General features: G+C 39.5%; 1 protein-coding gene across 1 annotated transcript in view; it reads left to right on the top strand.

The window, feature by feature from the left end:
- The first annotated feature begins 396 nt into the window (after nucleotides 1–396).
- The window catches only part of GLP2R (glucagon like peptide 2 receptor), a 44,326-nt gene continuing 22,833 nt past the window's right edge, over nucleotides 397–21,889 (top strand). Inside the window, exons 1-7 of the mRNA XM_076353593.1 lie at nucleotides 397–501; nucleotides 7,513–7,606; nucleotides 13,885–13,989; nucleotides 16,117–16,238; nucleotides 18,711–18,817; nucleotides 19,063–19,219; nucleotides 20,147–20,306. Coding sequence (XP_076209708.1) covers nucleotides 397–501; nucleotides 7,513–7,606; nucleotides 13,885–13,989; nucleotides 16,117–16,238; nucleotides 18,711–18,817; nucleotides 19,063–19,219; nucleotides 20,147–20,306 — 850 coding nt within the window. The remainder of the gene's footprint in view (nucleotides 502–7,512; nucleotides 7,607–13,884; nucleotides 13,990–16,116; nucleotides 16,239–18,710; nucleotides 18,818–19,062; nucleotides 19,220–20,146; nucleotides 20,307–21,889) is intronic.

Below are 21,889 nucleotides of genomic sequence, written 5' to 3'. Positions count from 1 at the left end.
GGTGTGTATAAATACATATATGTATTTATGGAGCTGGATTGCATTCTTGCAAAACCACTGGCAAAATTCCCATGGAGTTTCAAGGGAACAGGATCAGCCCTTTAATGTTTTAATAGTTTTCTGACTTCTTATTGGCTAAAAGACAAGCTACAGTAAGCAGACTTTCTGTCAAGTTTAGAGTAAATTCTCTCTGCCTTTAATCAGAAAAAACAAAACATAGTTGGAGTCTAGCAAGCCTAGACACTTTAATAGACTTCCTCACTTATTTGTAAGAAGATTCATGAAACAGTTGGACTCATAAAAGAAGATATTTTTACTTCTTTTTCACAGGACAGGGTGATATAATTGGTCTATAGTAGAGTGAAATAGCAGCATTTTGGGGACAAATTTATTAGAATGGGCATGATGACACTTTTTGGTCTCTGTTCCAGCATGGGTCTCTGGTCCAGAATATCTCCCGCACCTGCCAGCTCTGTCATGATATTGTTTCTAGTGAAACAGGTAAGGTAATTCAATAATTAATAAGAGACAATATAAAAGTGGATTCCTATCACATAACATTTTAACCTTCACAATCAGCATGTTTGTTTCAAAAATAGCTCTGACATAACAATTTATGTTTATTAAAAATTAGTCATGAGAAATGTTGACTGAGAAGCTGTAGAGTTTTGTATTAAAACTCACTCTGACTAGGGCATTTACTACAATTTTCTTCTATTAATGCTCATTCATACAGTGAATAAATTGTGTTTACATCCATTTATACAATCTCTTTTCATATCAATATTGATCAGTATTGAATTATATTTATTTTTCAATTTTCCTACCAGATATCAATACTACTGCAAATCATGTTTATTTTCTACTGTTTTTCCCCTGTTCTAAAAACAGCTTTGCTTTGTTTCTAGCACTATCTTTTAGCCTTTGACTTGTACGAGGAGTGAGCACTGAATCTCACGTTTGTGAAATCTGGTGTTATTGGTTTCATTCTGCACCTCAGCATCTTACAGAAAACTAGTAAATCTGTATGCAATTTCTACTTTTATTTCTTGTAGAGATCTACTAAAGTATTCACTTCTTTTTTTTATAAATGTATAAAAAAAAATCTGAAAGCTTACTTCTTTGCCTATATTGTCTTATAATTTGGAAGAGTTTTAGGTATTTAATGACAAAATATCTCAGTGTAATCCGCTTCAAGGAAATTTTCACTTACGTTTTCAATCACTATTATTTATTTATTAATATCAACCTTGATTTTGATAAATTTAAAAAAACCTACTAAGATGTAGTAAATTTCAATTCATCTGAATAAAATTAATATATAAATTTAGGGTACATTTCTATGAAATAAGTGTACATGAGAATAAGTGTAATTGACAGGCTTACTTTAAACTGAAAGTAATAAAGTGTCCACTCGTCCTCCATTTAGCTGGGTTACTAAGAAAGTGGGTTTGCATGTCCTGTAGAGACCATAATTGTGTTCCTAGCTTTTTTATGAAGAAAAAGTTACCAGGAGACACATATTCTGTTTTTTTTTGATAGAAAATATTCCTAATGTTTTTGTGTGATTCAAATCTAGAGCTTCTCTTGGATAAATGAATATAGAACTGAAACAACTCTCGGGTTTGTGAGACACCTTAAATCTGTAGAACACCTCGACCAAAGCACTGGTTCCATCAATGTTAACATAAAATCTCCCAATTACTTCCATGAGATCAACACTTTACAAGACTATAAATCACAGTGAATTACTTTGTCATAGCGATTCCTGTAACTTGTTTAAAGAAATACGTGTTATATTTCTTCATATTTTATTTAATAAGAAAGAAAAATTTAAAGAAATAACAATCATAAATCACTATATCCATATTTTCTAGCAAACACGTATATAGATATGAAAAATATCAATCAGAATAAACCAGGATCATAGCTGAAAGAATAAGTAAATATTTAAGTTCTTATTTCTAGTTTGTACCTAAATTGAAGGTTTTTTCTGTCCATAATAGCATAGTCTGAATAAACAGAAACATTTCATTTCACTGTTAGCTTAGTATAAGAAATTAGAAGGGTGAAATCCTGATTATACTGTGGTCAGTTATGAAAAAAAATAAATTTTAACCAGTCTGTTTGTGACCTTGGAGGTCTATTATTATAATCCACTTCCTAAGCAAGAGCTTCAGGCAGTGTTTTCTGCTGCATCCAACATATTTTTAAACAGTGGTGTCATCTTGGTGCAGTTTGTGGGCTCTGAGCAAACCAAATGAATTGAAAGACCTTTCCGGAAAGTTAGATTAAATTTCAGTACGGGTGAACTTTGGTGTGAGCGGGGTGCCAGGCTCGCAGGCTGAGGCGGTTCATTTGCTGTCAGTGAAACTTCAGATAGCCTGAAGTGAAGAAATGTCCAGTGTAGGGCAAAAGGTCACGGACTTTCTGAGCTTCTGTCTTGGATGTTGGAGTTTAATTTCTTCTGAGTTGGAAGTCCTGTTTAAATGCTAGTGGCTGGAAATCAACTGAAACATAAAACTGAGATCAAAAGCCATGCTGCACTGCATGTTGCCACGGTAAATTTACCTGAAAGCTTGTATTTCTACCGCTGAGCATGCATTGTATCTAAATTTTGATAGCACTGAGTAGCCCAAAACTTAGATCCTAATAAGACCTCACTGGGATCTGTCATCACAGAGCCATGTCAGATGCAGAGAGCAATTTGTCGGTTCTCCTCAGAACATACCCACAGGACTGGGCCTTCTCCCACACGTGGCAAAAGCAGGAGAAGCCCCCACAATCTCAGCAGTGATTGCTGTGCTCCTCACATTGACCCAGCCTGCAGACCCTCCTCTTTCTGAGAGAACCTGCGCCCCTCTCTGAAGAATAATGGCAACATGGATGTAAGATACAGAGGCAAGCTTGTCTCTTTGATTTTTTTGTTGAATCCTTTCACTTAGTTAATGATGTCATATGACATCAAGGTGTCCCACTTCCTTAATTTCCCCTTCCCTCTTAAGGCTAGTGTCTTATTCCAAGCCCACACAGTTTGCCTTCTCACTGGACAGTGAATAGCTCTCCAGTGCACTTAATGCAGAAGAGCCTTAACAGGATGTCCCACTGCAGAAAACACTGAAGTCTTCTGTCTGGGGCCCTTGCATCAATCCCTTTTAAGCCAAGAAGGGAAAAAAAGCTGGTTTTCCTCATTCCAAGGCACTGCCAGCATTCTTCAGCCTTTCTCTACACATATGTCCTTATAGATTTTCCCCAGAGAGAGTTGAGACCCCTGCAGACTGAATAGTCACATACGAACAGGAAGCTTGCTTTTTTTAACTACTTGTGGTAGTCCCTGTGTAAGTAGCTGATGACCAATTCACAAGCTGCTGCCATTCAAGTCATCATGGTTTGCTGTTGAATATCTGTTTATAATTTCTTTGATAAGATAACTCTATGGGGATTTCTTAGTCCTTTAGTTTAATGATTAAGGCCACTCCAGCACTTTCCTTACAACTTGCAAAGTTATTGCCATCTCTTTTGAGGTATGACCGTCAGCGTTAGTCATACTATCCAGGCAGAGTTGCATCAGGGACAAATACTACTCATTAATACTGTCTTGTACTCCTTTTCAACATCCTCCCTTGTATGTACAACTCCAGAAATGTCAATAGTCTCCTGTACTGCACCATTGTCTACAGATGGCTCACGTCACTTCATTTCTACAACTAAATAGAAATTTTCAAAAAGTCCTGACATACATCCTCCAGCTGTGGCTTCTAGGAGTAAAATGTTACATTAGGTCTATCAAGGTGCATGCTGTGTAGAGGGGTTTATGTTTCTCTGTGACCTAAATGGACCTTATTAACTGGTCATTGTCTGCTCCCCTGTTAATTTCCAATCATCTGCACATTTTTTGATTAATAATTTAAATTATTTTATACGTTCTTCTAACTATATTTCAAATTAACTTTTGAGGTCAGCTGACAGCTCTTAATTTTTTTGTCAGATGCAGCTCTGATTTTATATAGACTTGATTTTTTTTTTTCACCAGAAAGTCTTATGGTAGAAAACCAAGCATCTCTCAGATATTTACATCAATAGTGACCACGTATTGGCTATCTGACTCTGCCTGCAGCTTTGCAAAGACTGACAATTACATAAGGAAGTGGTGTAAAACTGCCGTTTATGCCTAAACTGCTCCTCACTCTTGTTGAGTGAGCTTTTTCATGTCCGTATGTCAACCTCGTCTCCAGGAATGGAACCGAACAAGCAGCCAGGTAGCCGCTGTGAGGCTTTCCTTGTATTTCCTTGGCTGTTTAATGCATTTGTTTATTAGAAACTGAAGTGTTATCCCTTAAATTAAGCAGTCTTTTCTACAAATGCATCATCTCCATGTCTTTGCCTCTTCAAATGAGGTTCACTGACCGAGGAGTGTCTGAAGAATCTCCCCTGGCTCCCAGCATTTTGAGGCCTACACGAGGGAAATGTCACGATGCTTTTTATTTTGGAAACATGCATTCCTTTCTCATGGCTGCTGTAAATATTCTCTCCTTATCTTGCAAGCCCATCAGAGGAAGAATAATTATAGTCTTTCTACTCTCTGGAATTTAAAGTAGGGTGTCTGGAAATTAGCTGAGAGACTAAAAGCAAAGTATTGGGCAGGCAACATTTTACACAGCAAAAACATTCATGAAAGAGTGGTCTCATATAACAGCTAGCTAACAGTCTCCACTGTTCTTGTTTTGAAAGTAAATAAATATGATTTTCTTTCTTTTTCCAACAAACATCATAGGTTCAAAGAAAAGATACAGGTGAAGTTCACAGCCATACATTGTTCTGGTTATTTATATCAGCCCTTGGCACATCACCAAGCTCAGACAAGCTCAGGACAACCACACGTGTGAAAGGCAGTTTCCAAAAAGGGTCTAGTCCAGACAAAAGGAAATTGATTTTCCCTGGAGAGCTGAAAAGCATCCTTTGGTGTAAGGTTTGTTGCTCTTTAGAAAACTTACATTTAGTCTGCTCTCCAAAATTTGGTCATTACAATTGGTAACATTTTCAACCAGTAGTAAATTTTTCATTTTTGGTGACTTACAGTGACAGTGTTCTTTGACTAATTGCCCGGTTGTAGTCAAACCTGGCCTCTCAAAGCCCTGGTTTCAGGAGACCAGCTGGCATATTACACAGAGACTGCTTAGGCTGATGTTCTTTTCCCTGGATAAACAATGATCAAGTCATCACACTGATACTGAATCAGTAAGCAGTATCTGGCATTATCCTTTCTCTACTGCTTTGCTCCTAATTGGGCATTTCTTCAATAGCCCAAATCTAACACGTCACCAAGAAATTTTGCATTTAACTCTTCTATTTTTAGCCATTCCTTTCCTAAATAGTAATTATCCGCTAAGGCCCTCTTAAAGGCCTCTGCAGTCAGAGTGTTGTGTGATAAAGATGTGTCAGAAAGATGGATATTTACAGAGAGAAAGTTAAAATATGAAAGTTCCCTCGGGACAATTGCAACCCTTACATTGATAAGGTGTATGCCACAGATGTCCACCACTTCCTAAACACATCAGTCACTATCTATAAAATCATTATTAAAATCTGTTTATAGCTGGGAGTTTTTATTTTTTTTTAACAGCAGGGCAGATTTTATATTAGGAGGAATTTTGTCACTGGAGACAAATCTAATTCTCTCCTCTGTGCTTGCAACTGTTAATCTACACCCCTGATCTCATCCTTTCATGCTAACATCTAGGTCTCTTTCCTTTCTGCTTATCTACTTCCTGGTGCCAAGGGAGTGACTCAAGGTCAGCATGTCCAAGCAGGGCTCCTAAGCCTCTTCTCTTATTCCCTTTTTGAACACCACTGACAATCCCCTCAACCTCTGTGTTTCTTCTGTGTGTTTCTGCAGCCGCAGTGCCATCCATGTCTTATAAATGCAGCAATCCTTTCCCATACAACCTGCCAGAATTTGTCCATCAGAGCAAGTGCCCATTTAGACACTGACACGCTTTTTTGCTTCATTTGTGTTCTCAGCCTATCTCCACTTGGAAAAGAGAGCGGGTGATAGGTCCGGTAGGACCCTGTGGATTGAGGGTGGGTTGTTCTTGCTTTTAGGAGCAGCTAAACGCTTTTGGGGACAGAAGCTTCCAGAACACAGCCCAGGGTGAGCGGGCAAAGAGAAAGAGCCAGAGCAAGGAGCCAGGAGCCTGCAGCATAGGAGCATCCAAGAGGAGCAGGCAGCTCTTGTAATCACGGGATGGTTGATTTCTAGACACCAGAGGGGACTCCGCAGAATCTGCTGTCATTAAACTGACTAAATCCAAAGTTGAGCCTGTCTTCCAGGCTACACTAGTAAAAGCAATATTGTTCTTGAAGTGCTTTTATTTCTGTTCTCTCTAAACAGATCACATCCATGCAATTGTTCCAGATCACATTCTCTCCAGAAATCTAGCTTTTCAGAATTTAAAGGACCTCTTGATCTCCTCTGGGGTCAGCACTATAACAGGAAGGCCTAGGCAAAACCAGCTTTGAAAATATCTAAAAAAAAAAAAAAAAAATAAATGTACCTACAGAAGCTCAGGACATAAAAATCTATTTGTGTGAGATGCTTTATATGGAGAAAAATTTGGCATGGATAAAAATAATGCTCCATTTCACTATGTGAGAAATCTTGAGGGCAAAGACTCTTCTCCCTTGTGGACACAAGAGGATAGCAAAACTGTGCCCTGTCCAGGCAAAAGGGCAACATAGTTGGTGCAGATGGCAAGTAAAATGAAGATTTACAATTGTGTTTTCTCAAAGTAAATGAGGAAAAGAAAGAAGTCTATGGTGCAGTTGCAGCTGTTGGAGAAAGAAGTGGTCTTTGAAGTGCTGGGCAGGAGCATAGAATGCACTGGAGAAAAGGTGTTAGTAGCTAAATAGTATTGCTTATTCATTACTTCTTTTATTCAATTTTTTACTATACTACTCAACCAGGTGTGCTTGATGATCTTTAAAAATAGTCTAAAAATATACAGCCCTCAAAATTATCATCAATCAATTCCTAAATTAATCTAGCAGAAACATAAATACATGAGAAGTATTAGCTGACCTTGGCATAAATTGACTGTAAAAAGCCTGGAAAGACTGTAAAATTTGTAAAGATAAGCACCCATTTTCTACAGTGGAGGAATGAAATGCCAGTGGTTTTGGTGCACCCTCGCAGGTCCTAGCAATTAAATACCTGTGTAGATTTTTTAAAAGGGACTTTACACAAATTTAATAGATTTCTGTGGTAATATAGCACCATGGCAATACATTTCTTGCTCAGGCAAAGAGAGCAACTGAAGAAATTTCACTAATAGTTTCCTGGAGAAGGAAGGGGTCTGTCTTCACCTCCCTGCTTACCTACCGTTCCTCCATTCTCCTATGCTCTCTCCTCTTCTCTCCTCACCTCATAAATTTCTTATAATGGAAAGAAACTTGCCACTAAAAGACCACAAGGTTCTAACTGATTTTCCTCATGTTCAGTATTTTCACTCACAGGCCAAAGGATCTCTGCTGGAAAAAACCACTACTGGATGGAACAAATATAAACAAGAATGCTTGAAAATGCTGCAGGAATCAACTGTAGATACTGGTAAGGAAACAAACAGCACAATAAAACAACGTGTTAAGTAACATTGATGAATATGCAAATATTCTTTTACTTGCTTCGCAGACATGTGTGTCTGTTTATAAGTTCTAAATGTAGAACAATCAGCTGTAATGAGACATGCAAATATGCAATCATGAAGTTAATGGCTCTCTTTGTCCTGAAACATATTAGGTTCTTATATGTAAAACCAGACCATATACAGAAATGAACCATTGAACAGCTGGTGCTGAGCTACCACTATGGTGTGGCACTGAGTGCCTGGTCAAGAGGTAGCTGCTACCCATTATTTGTAAGAACCACGTCCTTTGGATGAAGGAGACCAGTTTTCAGCCTGAAGGAAGTCAAACCCATATTCCTCGAAATTATGTTAACCACAGGAGAACAGACCATCCAGGGAAAAGAAGATGTCTCCCATTTCTATACTTTAGAAACTGAGCCATGGCAGACAAGAACACAAAACACATGACGGAATACAGAGTCTGGTTTCTGCCTAGTCAAGGCAGATGGGGAGCTGCTCTCTTCTCACAGGACTGCTTATGCATTTTGTGATACAGTCATTAGGTTAATAAGCTAAGACACAGAGACCAGGTTGCCCCATGTTCACCTGGCAATTATAACCATTAGCTTGAAGTCCCTTATTTATTCTCCTGCCTCCACAGCTTTTGGATTTTTGCCTGAAGAGCAGCATAGCTGGAGAGGACAGTGTCTTCTCCTGAAAAGTGGCAGAGGGAGGAACTGAGTCCACACCTCCTACCTCTGGTTGAGTGCTCTAAGTTTTATGCTGTTTGGCAAAAGGGGAGCTTATAATCTGTGATTATTTCACTCTTAAAAGTATAAACTCTGCTCAGCTGTCTTCAGAAATGGGTGACACAGGCTTGGTTTGAGCAGTTGGAGAAGTTCAAGAAGTAGCTGGGAGAGAGGTCACTGCAGTCACCAAGGAAAGATTAAGAGTGAAACTGCTCTATGTTTTGCACTCACTGGCTATAGGCAGGTCTCTGCTCCTGTGTGCAAGTGATACACTCATGGTCATCTTGCTTGGTGGCTACCTCACCCCATCAACTGCCCAGGGAGACTCCAGGATGATGTTATGAGCTCTGCCTCACTTTGCTGGTGGCAGAAAGCTGCATTTATGACATTGTAGTGTGCAACTTTGTCAGCCAGAACATATGGTCTGATTAAGATCAATGTGTGTATTTTTCATCATTCAAAATGCAGTTAGAAGTTGGAAATCAATCCAAAGCATTGGCCTGGGAATTTAAAACGGCAGGAAAAAAAGGAAAAAAAAAAAAAAGAGAGAGGTTTTCAAGTCTAAATTATGTAATATTTTATGTTTTAAAGTTCCTTAAACTTTTCCCAAAATATTGAAATCTCTAACTTTCACAGGCCTTTGAAAAGCAAAAAGGAAGATATACCCTGTGAGTCAAGGAAACTATTTTTAGTGATCACATTCAATAACAGACTTTCTCTTCTTTCAACTGAATTAGGAGTTGCTGAAAATGAGCAGTTCTGCTTGGGCATGGCAGCATACTAAAGGATTGAATCCTCATGCTCTCCAGCCTTCATCACTGACCTGCTCCAGAGGCAGCTGCAGCTCCTCGCAGCTGCAACAGCAAGAGCTAATTGCTTTAGCTTATGCTGTGAAGCTGTAACAGCTGGGGAAACAAAGCAAGACCCCATTCTCATTTCTGACCCCCATCTCCATTAAGAACTTGGTTCAGCTTTCATAGTATACGTGGGGCAGAAAATGCCCGCTCATTCTTCCTGAGCTTTTGGGTGTGCTTAAAAGCAAAAAAGAAGCATATCAGCTATGCAAAGGCAGCCGAATACCCATTGAGGACTACCAGAACTTTGCTAGGGCATGCAGAGATGCAGTCAGGAGCTAAGGCTCATCTAGAATTTAAATTGTCCAAAGATGTCAAGAACAGCAACATACGTGAGCAGACACACAGAGAAGACATAGTCTTATTACTAAACACAACAGGGAAACTAGTCACTAATAAAGGAGGACCCAGGAAACTACAGGCCCATTAGTCTTACTTCAATCCCTGGGAAAGTAATGGAACGAGTCCTTCTAGAAACTGTTACTAACTAATTGAAGCAGGTGATTGGGAAAAGCCAGCACGGATTTACCAAAAGCAAATCATGCCTGACTAACCTGATCACCTTCTACAACAAGGTAACATCAGCTGTCAACATGGGGAGAGCAGTGGATGTTGTTTACCTGGACAAAAGCATTCAACACTGTTTCCCACAGCCTTCTCCTGGACAAGCTGGCAAGGTACAGATTGGATGGAGAGTTGCGAGATGGGTACCAAACCTGGCTAACAGGCCACACTCAAACAGTGGTGAAAAATGGTTTTGACTCAGGCTGGCAGCCTGTCACAAGTGGGGTCCCCCAGGGATCAATACCGGGCCCCACAATGTTCAACATCTTCATAAATGATCTGGGCACAATGGCATTGAAAGCACCCTCACCAAGTTTGCTGATGACGCCAAACTGGGTGGTGAAGTGGACACATCAGAAGGCAGAGCCATCTTACAGAGAGACCTGGACAGGCTGGAAGAGTGGGCTGGCAAGAACTGTATGAAGTTTAACAAAGACATAACCAAAGAGCTCAGTACAGGCTAGGATCTGTGTGGCTGGGGAGCAGCCTTGCTGAAAAGGACCTGGGGGTCCTGGTGGACAACGGGCTGAACAGAAGTTAGCAGCGCACCGCTGCCTCAGCAAAAGCAAATCAGATCCTGGGCTACATCCACAGGGGCATTACTAGCAGAGACAGAGAAGTGATCATCTCACTCCACTCAGTGCTTGTCAGGCCGCATGTGGAGTACTGTGTCCAGTTCTGGTCCCCACAATTCAAGAAAGATGCGGACAGACTGGAGAGAGTCCAAAGGAGGGCCATGGAGATGATTGAAGGCCTGGAGAACCTGTCCTATGAGGAAGGACTGAAGGAGTTAGGTCTTTTCACTCTGGAGAACAGAAGGTGCAGGGGGGACCTCATCAAAGTAAAAGGTGGCTACAAAGAGGACAGAGGCTCTCTCTTCACAAAGAGCCACATGGAGAGGACAAGGGGCAACGAGTACAAGTTGTGCTGGGAGAGGTTTCTCCTTGATATAAGAAAGACATTTTTTACAGTGAGAACAGTCATTCACTGTAACAACCTCCCCAGGGATATGGTGGAGTCCCTATCAGTGGAGGTTTTCAAGATGCGATTGAACAGGGTGCTAGATAATCTCATCTAGGCTCCCTTTCCCATGGAAGATTGGACTAGATGACCCTTTGAGGTCCCTTCCAACCTGGGCTGTTCTATGACTCTATGGTATTTCAGGAAAGCATGCTAACCACTGGGCCACTAGTAGTGCTGAAGGAGATAGGCTAACCCTTGTTCTAGTTGACCCACTATGTATCCAGCAGTGACAGCTGGGGGAAAATAAGAGTTCCAGTCCCAGCTGTCTGTGATGTTTATGTATTTTTTATGGGCAGGCACTGGATGAAAACATAAGTAATCGGGGGTGTGGAACTTTTGCTTTCCACCCTCTGGGAACATGGAGGTTCTGGATTCAGCTTCCACCAACTTACAAGAGGGTCATAAAGATTATGTGAATAATGTCCTGGAGTATTCTTCTAGCCATTACTATGCAAAAGTATTCATTCAATATTTAAATTAAATAAATTTAAAATAAAACAATGTTTAAAGCCAGTTCTGCCAGTATGCTTTTCCATGCTGAGAACTTAGAATCTGGGAACCTCTGTAGTTTAGGGACTTGCATGGATGGCACATCATTTTGGAGTCCTAAGCAGTTTGAGGCAGGAAAACTAGGCAGTTACCTCTGTCAAAACTGTTATGCTTCTAGTACAACACAGTGTCAATTTGAGCATGTAATGAAATGTCTGCCAGCAGTGTGATGCATCTGGGCTGTCTCAGGTCCCCAAAACACCCAGGTAGGCAGGTTTTGGATTTGTTCCCTTGGAAGCAAGCAACTAACTGTTCTGGTTGTTCAGGATGTTACCATGTAGGAGAGTCACTGAACCAAGAGCACATGCAGAAAGGGTCAGCGTGTCACTCAGCTGAAGCATTCAGTCATCTAGTTCTTCATTGTCCACTTCATCATGCTAGATTTTTATGTCATGATAAAATAATATTTGTTACTAGATGCCGACAATCTAATGTTTTCCTTCTATGTTGTGTAAATCTTTATCTGTCTTGAAGGTTTCAAAGGTGAATGAACAGAAATGTTAAGCAAACTTTCTCAGAAAGAAAGCTGTATTTGTGACAGAGGCATCATCAGAACAGCGTGTATAGCCAGTACGATAACAAAGCTGAGTTACTCTTACCTCCAATAAAATCCACCTTCTAGGAAGTTTGATCATCCCTAGGCATGTGCTTTCTAGTAGTAGGACACAAGTACCAAGAAAAGTATGGTCTTACTCCCAGAGTTTTACTTTTTGTTGTCCTTTGACATTTTGGAAATGCTATGCTTTTCTCTTTTCTTTTCTTTTCTTTTCTTTTCTTTTCTTTTCTTTTCTTTTCTTTTCTTTTCTTTTCTTTTCTTTTCTTTTCTTTTCTTTTCTTTTCTTTTCTTTTCTTTTCTTTTCTTTTCTTTTCTTTTCTTTTCTTTTCTTTTCTTTTTCTTTTCTTTTCTTTTCTTTTCTTTTCTTTTCTTTTCTTTTCTTTTCTTTTCTTTTCTTTTCTTTTTTCTTTTCTCGTCTTGTCTTTTCTTGTCTTTTCTTCTCTTCATCTTTTTCTGCTTACTTTGGCTGTGGGAAATAAGGAAGGAGAAAACACAGAAAGGTCAGACAAAGAAGCTGCCATAAATTACAGAATATGTGACTAGACTCAGAGAGGCAAGAAGACAGTGATAAGGATTGCAGAGAGGATAAAAGTTTTTCTGGAAAGCAAGGGAAGCAAAGCACAGATCAGCCCAGCCAGTACACCTGCAAGATAGCTTACAACTAAAGCTGACAAGAAAGAAAGAGAAACAGTAGTGAGAACCTAGAGATCAACGACCGTGGTGAAAATTTGGTGTGCAGAAACCCTTAGTATGATGCAAAAGAATAGTGTATTATGGTGGGAAGGCAGAGAATGGTGGCTTTTGGTGGCAATCAGAACTAAGCCAGATGACCCAGGAGGCCAAAAGCAGTGACACGTGGCAAGATATTAGAGGGCAGTAGTTTGTAGCAGGTGATCAGGAGAACTACAGGGACTCATGAGTTTTCATGAAATGAAGAAAAAACTATTTGTCTCCTGGCAGCCTACCCAATCCACACCTGAACAAACCTTGATCAGCTATCGGGGAAAGGAACAATAAAAATGCAGCTATAAATGTTAACAACTACACAGGTCATAAGGCAGATGGGGCCACCGATGTTCAGCCTCAAAGGTACAGGGAATTACTAAGAATGCACATAGTGTGCTCTGTATTTTAGCAGAAACACTCCAAAAAGATGCTGGTGAGATAGCACACAGCTATCTTTGCTGCTCCCTGTATTCTTCTTCCCACACAAGTTTCTCAAAGTATTGCTAAGTATTACAGAAAACAAAGCAGGATATACTCTAGCTTTGGATGGGCAAAAGCATTAAAGTTAAGAGAGGAGAACTTCAGCTTATCCTGGAAGAAAGACAGAAACTAACCAAGAGACTAGTGCAGCCATTAATGCATTTTATTTTATCTTACTGTAACCTGATTACACCATTTCAATTCTGCATTATCAAATGTTTTATCTTAACTTTAAGTCCTGTGAGTGATGTGATACCTGTGAAGCTTAAAACTGAGTTAGCCTGAGATATTACCAGCTCCCTAACCTCTATTGCCCAAAGACTAAGAGGAGTCACAATCCAAGAAGCTGGCAGTGGTCTGAGCTGAGAACGAGTGTCACAGGGGTCATGAAAGGTGGAATATCTTCCATTTACCAGCAAAAAGCCTGTGGCATGTACCAAAAACAGTGAGTGAGAGCATGGCTGGAATCTGCCTGTTACATTTGGACAACAGAGGCCTCAGGATGATTTTGAGCAATACCCTTATCTCATAATGAAACATGTAAAACCTGCTGCTGTTGTGCAGATCCAGGGAAGAAGGGTAGCAGCCATTTCTGCACTGTGCACTGAGCATTGCACAGTGAATGCACAAAGTTTATCTGCTACATCTTGTAAATACTCTGGAGTAGCTTGCAGGTTACCTGGAACAGTATACAATAGTTTTCATGATTGTCCATTGCCTGAACAACTTTTTGTAAAACTTCTATTTGCTTCCCTCCCCAGGAATACATTGTAATGGGACATTTGATCAATTTGTTTGCTGGCCTTATTCACCCCCAGGAAATGTCTCTGTTCCTTGTCCTTCATATTTGCCATGGTTGGAAAACGGTAATGTGAAAGTGGTAACTTCTCTTCAAGTTTATGCTGGGAATCCAGCTAAAGGACAGATGGTGCTGGTCTCTCTTGTCCCAGTGTCCTTTGAAGTCTCTGAGAGCTTTTTCCTCTCATCTCTTTTCACCTCTTCTCTGAATTGAGGCACAAAATTGTTGATGATGTTTAATTATTTACTCTTTTTCTCCATCTGTGCTTGTTACAGCTCCATACTGTGTGCTGTAAAGCAACATTCCCAAGATCATGTAACTTTACTGCCAGGCCTTTATTGGCAGTAACAGATTTGAGGTTCAGCTTCTGAGGTTCAACTGCTGGGGTCCCCACTGACCCCAGACATGAAGCTGTCTACCAGAAAATTGGAATAGCCAGACAAAGCAGCAGTCCAAGCAGTCAGCCCTCCAGTAGGACGTACCGTACCACCAGCAAGTGGTGTGGTGAAAAAACAAGCTTTCCAAGCAGCCTTTTCCTGGAGGGAGTGGAGCAGGGAGGCTCTCAGGAAGGGAAAAAGAATAACATCTGCAAAAGCAAAACTGTCTAAAAGCAAACAACATTCCCTTTCTCCTAAAGAAATGACATTCCTACCACTGCAGCCTGACATTTCTGAATCCTGCTACACAGCCTTTCTTAGCTACACGTGGCTTTCTTAACTGCATTTCTAACACCACTTGCAAGGACCGATGGTGTCCGAGTCCTCTATTTTATGGGAGACTACTACGGGCTGCTTATCCTAGCTTTCTCCAGTCCACCCCACACATGGTTTGTTCTGTAATTCATCCTTTTTTGTGCTGCTAAACAGAAAGAGACCCAGCTTCTGTCTAGTCTCCCAAAGAACTGCTTCTGGCAACCATTTAGAAAAAATTCAGCTCTTCATAATAAACATAAAAGCATCTTCTTTCCCTCCATGTAATGGAGACTGTTTTTTTCTCTTTTTCTGTCTAAATTTCTACAAAAGCAAGATGTAAGACATCGCACCGGGTTATGAAGATTTTATTTGTGTTCACAGTGGGGAACACAGTGGGGCTGCTGTGTTACAGCATCATCTGGCATTCTTATCCATGCCACAGCACCTTAGGAGAAGAGGCATTAGAGACAGCCCAGCTGTCTGTTTGTCCTAGAGATTTTGTGGGACTGGGGTTAGGGTTGCTTGTGGCCCCCATTTCCATTGCTGGTCCCATTTCCAAGGCATAGCTGTGTCTGTTCTGGGACACTGATTAACTTGGACCAGAAATGCTTGGAAGCTTGAGGTAAATTTATTGTGGTTTGTTATCATTGCCAAGCCTGAGCACTGAAAAATTAGGGTAGTCTAGAAATGGGATTTCTGATCACATTTCACAGATGCCTTCAGATTTTTTTCAGTGTCTAGTCTCCACACAGAGCTCCTGCTCCATCACAGCAAACTGTGCTCCCAAAGCAGTTCTTTCAGTTCCAGTTATCCTGAGTGAAACAAGATATTCTGGTTGTTGCTGCAACCCTTAAACACTTTCTAATTAAAAAATTAATGAAAAAGCTCAGGTCTGATTAGAAATAAATGGAAGGCAGCTGTTGAGGACATCAGACAAACACCAACCAGGGTCCCCATACCATTCTTTCGATGTTACGAGCAAATTCTTAATTAGTATAAACTAGGACAATGCAGTGAAAGCCAAGAAAGCTTCACTGGTTCACACCACCTGCTGATCAGGCCCCAAAGCATGTAAATAAAACACCAGCCACACGTCTTTCAGAGAAAGATCATTCCCTAATCAAACCATACTCTTCCTCCTACAATTTTGACTGCACAGCCTGGGCAATGTGCTACCCATACTTGATGGAACTTCTGAGCTTAATGAGGAAAAAGGAATAAAGTGAGATGTAGGCTTTTCTTTTGGATGTAGTAACTATGTATTTTTGTAAATAGCAGGTACATTCTGGGAATTTATTTCTGCTAGATTACATTCCTACTTTGCCCTAGGTAAATATGAAAAATATACTGTCAAAGACAAAAGAAAAGTGGGGTTTATTCCCTTTTTGAGTAGGGGTGGGGTGGTATCTATTGCTGTGGTATAAGGGAGAAATCTTTAAAACGTGTATGAAAAATGAAATCTTTATTTTGACCTTTCAGACTAAACCTCTGTTTACTTTCAGGAAGTGTAGGAAATGTATACAGAGTCTGCTTGGATGAAGGGACTTGGCAAACGAAGGAAAACTCCACAGACATTTGGCGTGATAGTTCAGAATGTTCTGAGAAAAATAATTTCAAAAAAAATGTAAGGATGTTTTATATTTTGGTTTAATACTTTAATCTTCTTAATCCCTTCTTGAGTAACCGATAAAACATTTCCACTGAATACCTGCAAAAGATGTTCAGATTTCATTTAGATTACCAAATGGAAACCTGTTATTTTATTTAGAAGAAGCGGAGGAGGAAAGATTAAGGAGGGGGATTCCTGCTTTAGATGCCACAAATTATTTTCTGTTCAGAGTCCAGTGTTCACATGTGCCGAATGTCTCCTAGTAAAATTGAAAAAGACTGCAACTTGACAAACAAATAACTTATATTCAAAGCATCCCATCACCTGCCCCAAATCCCTGTAGTCTGCCAAGGCCGGACAACTTCATTCCCTGCCGCTTCCTGAGCCTTTTAACATTTAACGAGCCGTTAACTGGTCCTTTCAAATGCAGCTAGTCACAGACTGGGGGATTCACCATAATGCAAATGCCATCCTTCCCGGTCTGATACAGCATGCAGCCCAGCGTTAGGCTTTGTCAGCAGGGGGAACGGCTCTCCCGAGCTGAATAAAGAGCAAATTAGATACTCTCACCTCGACAGCGCTCAGCTCTTTGTACTGAAGACAAAATGAAAACAATTACTGATCAGCCCGGTCTGTGAAGCTGGGGATCACACTCTTGCTCTGTATCTGCAAAGAAGCCTGGCTCGTGTTCTCTGCGAGAAGGCGGTTTGCAACCGAGCAAGCTCGCTTCCACCACCCGAGTTAGGCTTAAGGTAAAGGACAGTTCCAGCAGTGAAACAGGGATCCGATCCTGTTGCCTGCTTGCACAGCTGAGCAATGACTTGCAACGAGCGCAGCAGTTTCAGGTAACAGTAAAGCATGCAGCTTACCTGGTTTCAGCTTCTTGTAACTTCTTTTGCCATAGAGTTCAGCTTAGCTGATGTCAAAATTAAGTCTCTTAGGTGAGCACTATTACTGTTGATTATTTTTTACTTTTTAGTACTTTATTGGGTGAGCACTGTTACTGTTTATTACTTTATTGAGTAACATTACTTTATTGATTACTTTACTTTACTAAACACTATTAGTTCAGGATCCCCATGTACCACTAAGTTTTTACTGAACTCTTTATGTAGTGAGTACATGAACTTCCAAACTTACAGTTTATTTATACAAGTGTGATAAATATGTGTAAGTACTGAGAGTTTTCCATGGTTTGTTGACCATTCTGGATCGCAAACTTGTGGGTGGGAGACACATTAATTCATCTTGTGGGACAGCAGATGATTTCTCTGAAAGCTTTAACCAGCTTTCCTACCAACACTAAATGTGGTTTTGTACCTGTTTGTTATATTTAGTGGAAAGCCCCAAGATGTTAGAAATAACCCAGAGCTAGTATCGGCACACATCGGAGGAATCAGCTTGATTTCATTTGCTTTGGTGTTGCAAAATTGTCACAGCCAAGATGATAACTCATGCTTTTTATTAGGTTCATGCCTGTTTGAATGTTTTCATGGAGCAGAGTGACTAATGGCTGTGCTATGGGAATCTCCTGCACCCACACTGCTCTCCCTGGGCACTTTCACCCTCTCCAAGAGAGCTTCCACCAGCAGGCGCAGCTCACCCGTGCTATCCAGATAGTATTCATTAGCATCAATTGATTAGAGACAACTATTGGCAGGAAAACAGTGCTAAAATCCCTGGCACTGTGCAGTGAGACAATTCACAAAGAAAACAGCAAAATCACTGAGGAAAAGACACAAGTTCTAAGAAAATCTTTGCAGGCCAAATATGGATTATGAAAGTCACATATCCTGTATCTCCACGCCCCCTCTGCAGAGAAGCTTTTCTTAAGCTAGAAAAGCAATATGGAGAGATGAGAGGCAGACATAAGCAGCTAAATGGAAAAACTTAGCAAGAAGAAATGTTAAATGAAGCAAAGCGGAAAGAAAGTGTGAGTGCTTCCCTTCCTCCTCTGAGGTTGTATTCATCAATCAAAGACATTCTAGACAACTCTAATTTAATAATTTTGATTTTTTTCTTTAAACGCATGGCAGAAGTCAGTCTATTTCATTGACTCTAACAGAGCTGACTCTCAAAATTGTACAGGCACAACTGATCTGTAACTGTGTCCCCAGGCCACACACATAGTAATTGCACTTGTGTGTACAGGTTGAGTGAGTTGATCTCTGCAGTTATTAAACCACCAGGATCCATTTGGTGCATGTAATCATGGCAATAATTAGCTGTAAATCAGACTATGAATGGTGTTTGTGCAGGAGCAATCTGGAAATGAGACCGTGAGTGCCTTTGAATTTAAAAAGAAACTAAGGCTGTCTGCAAGTGTCTCTGTCATGCAATGATTTCACGTGGCAGTGCAGGGAGCAGGCATCAGAAACCTCCCCTGGCTACCTTGCAACACAAAGTTGGATTCAAAAGCTTCTGAGCTGTGTTCGTGCTCTGCCCACCTGCCTGCATGTATAACACATTTTTCTTCTTTGTTCCTAGGAAGAAGAACATAAATTACTCACCACATTACAGCTGTTGTACACTATAGGTTATTATTTTTCTCTCATCTCACTTGTATTAGCTCTCCTTATACTTTCTTTACTCAGGTTAGTACAAATTTACATGCATTTTAAAAGTACAGACCCCAGTATGCACATTCTTCTTTTCATGTAATTGAATTTATTGCTTAGCTTCCGATGTAAATAACTTATATTTTCCTAATAAGCATTGTAAAAGCAATCCCTAAGCAAAATCCATTGATGGCAACAATATGAATACAACAGTATTTTTTTTTATTTCTGCAAATTAAATATATTCCAGAGGATTCATACTTTTTTTTTTCCCCCCACAGAAAACTTCACTGCACAAGAAACTACATCCATATGAATTTATTTGCATCTTTTATCTTGCGCGCCACAGCAGTTCTCATAAAAGACACTGTATACTACAATATTTACTCCAAAAGACCAAATGACGAAACTGGATGGATATTATACCTCAGTCCTGAGGTAACTTGTTAGTTCATTGCTAATAGTAAATGTGTGCTGCTAGTGGCTGTAACAGTTACAGTTTCGGCAGTGTGCCATGTGGCAGCAAGTTTTGAGCTATTTGTTAGTTGAGCTTTGAATGCTGAAATTTTGCTTGGGGTAATCAAGAACGAAATTCTGATTTCATAAATTGTAATAGATGGATTTTATATGAAGCCTTGTATAGAAACAACAAATTAATCAATAGTTACATTTAGAAACATCCAATTAAGCAGAACAACTTACACCTGTAGTTTTTAGGAAGAAATCTACACATTTATTTTGGCGCTTATATAACACTGTATTTATTCATTCTTGGTAGGCATAGCACAATGCCATGCACACAAATCTTGCATTTAAGACAATGTTATCAAACAATGTATTTGCTGTGAAAGAACACTAAGAGAGAAAAAAAATAGTTTAAAGGCTTTTCTGTACTAGGAAAGTGTGCTGATTTTCTTACACTTGTTTAGATAATGGAATAACAACATTTCCCGTTTGTGGATAAATTATACTTGTATGATGTTGTATGAATATAGTTTGCCCATGTCAACAAGCAAAATTACCTGCAAGATATTAATGATGACTATTGTTTTGATAGCTCATCAGTAAAAATTCTGATATGCATATCATGAAAAAGAACACATACCCCAGCCTACCCTGTCATTGTCTTTTCCTACTTGCCACCTCCACTCAAACTCTCTGACAATGTAGAAGCCTTTAAATTGTTGCACTCCCCTCTAGCCTCTCCCAAGCAGCAAGGAGAGTCTTGTGAGATACATGACCAAACCACAGTTATATCACAACCATGTGCTAGTTTTAAAATGGTTGCTAAAGTAACAAGAGAAAAGCAGGAGTTGTCAGAGCTTTTATATATTAACAATGATTCCTGGTCTCTCATTTCTACAGATTGTAATCATTTGCAGGACTGCCCAGTTTTTCATGCATTACTTTGTTGGGGCCAATTATTTTTGGCTATTAGTGGAAGGAATTTATCTGCATACGTTATTGAAAACTGTTGTACTTTCTGAAAGACGACTGCTACAGACATATATTGTGATAGGATGGGGTAAGTACCTAACAATTTCCAAGTTCTTGGGTCTGTGGTACTTTTTGAGTCAGTGGTGGATACTTTGTAATGAAAAAACCCCAAACAAAAAAGAGTTCAGCTTTTTTTCTGTTTTGAAGTCAGCGATTGTCAATAAAGGTATACCAGCAGTGACACAGTCATTGCAGTTCAGCTTGACCTGAAGATACAGGAAATAGGTGAATTGTATCATAAGAAAACAGTAGCCTAGTGGACAGAACAAGAAGAAATTTGACTATATTTGACTGTATTTCCTCTCATCACTGAATATTATGGTAGTATCAGCAACTTCATTTTCCTCCTTTGTAATAGAGCACCTACATAGCAAAGAAGTCTAAACATTAACAATTTTCTTTTATACGTTCACCTTCCTAGCTCACCTTGAAGTTCTAAAGTGTGCTTTAAGTTAGAGGACAATCTGAAACACTGCATGAGTCAGGCCTTGTATTTTAGACATTTTTCATGGAACAAAGACAATGTAAAGTTAGTTACAAGCATTTGAACAATTTTGTGTAAATTATGTCCTGTAATCAGTCAATTATGTTTGTTGATTACTCAAAGAGCATAATTCTGTATCTTGTCTGGACAAAGGAGAAAATTAGGGTTTCCCAATTCCCAATAATCACCTAAAATCTACTTGTACAACTTGCAGGCCTTTGAAGGTTTTAAATGAAGATAAAAAATGCACTCTTAAACAATATGTAGGTTTGTTGCAAGATTCAAATCCAGTGGCCTGAATTAAGGAGGAGGATAGGATGGATGGCCATAAGAACTTCTGACTGTAAAACTTTTATCAATGTATGATTTTACAAGCTGGTTCACTATCACCACATCTATGTCTATTGAACTATATAGTCAAATGTAAAATTGTGTATCCAGGACTGTGGGACTATAGTGTATAGCCCACTTAAAAAAAAAAAAAAAAAAAAAAAAAAAAAAAAAGGAAAAGTGATTTTTAGAAGGATTTGATTGTGGTGGATGATTATGTAGTTGCAAATAAATTATTCCATATTTGCTGTGCTGTACTGCTTGCTAAAATTATCTACCAAGGATAAAGAGGTATGGTTTTGAAGAGGTGTTTAAACTCAAACATAAATAGTTGAAGCAAATGGCAGCTAAGATTGACATTTTAATCATTACAGTTGGAATGCTACAACATTTACATGTTTAAAGAAAATTTTTGGTTATTGTTATCAAGGCTGTGGCAAACTCCCTGCCAGTTTGACAGTAATTAGTTTTAGGTGTCTAAAAGTTGTACTAGGCTCTCTCTGTAACAGTCACAGGGAATGAAGTCAGTTCACTTTACTTCTCTTTGACATCTACCTTACCTCTTGAATTTTGAAATGAGAATTGGACAACATCTAAAAAAATAGCCTACTGGAGAATTTCCTAGAATTAAGTGAATTTCAGATAAGGCCGTTTTTCATGCTTTTCTAATATGACTGTATTAATTCATTAATAAAGAACCATTGCTGTAGAAAAATGCCAATGCTTAAAGCAAGATCTGAAACAGGACTTCAGCATCTAAAATTCCACACAGGGGGAAACCTGAGCAAAAAAGTTTC

The sequence above is a fragment of the Aptenodytes patagonicus genome, chromosome 16 (assembly GCF_965638725.1).
Source record: "Aptenodytes patagonicus chromosome 16, bAptPat1.pri.cur, whole genome shotgun sequence".
In the NCBI taxonomy this organism is placed as follows: Eukaryota; Metazoa; Chordata; class Aves; order Sphenisciformes; family Spheniscidae; genus Aptenodytes; species Aptenodytes patagonicus.
The sequence above is the reverse complement of the archived record's forward strand: the minus strand, read 5'-3'. Positions and strand labels throughout refer to the sequence as shown.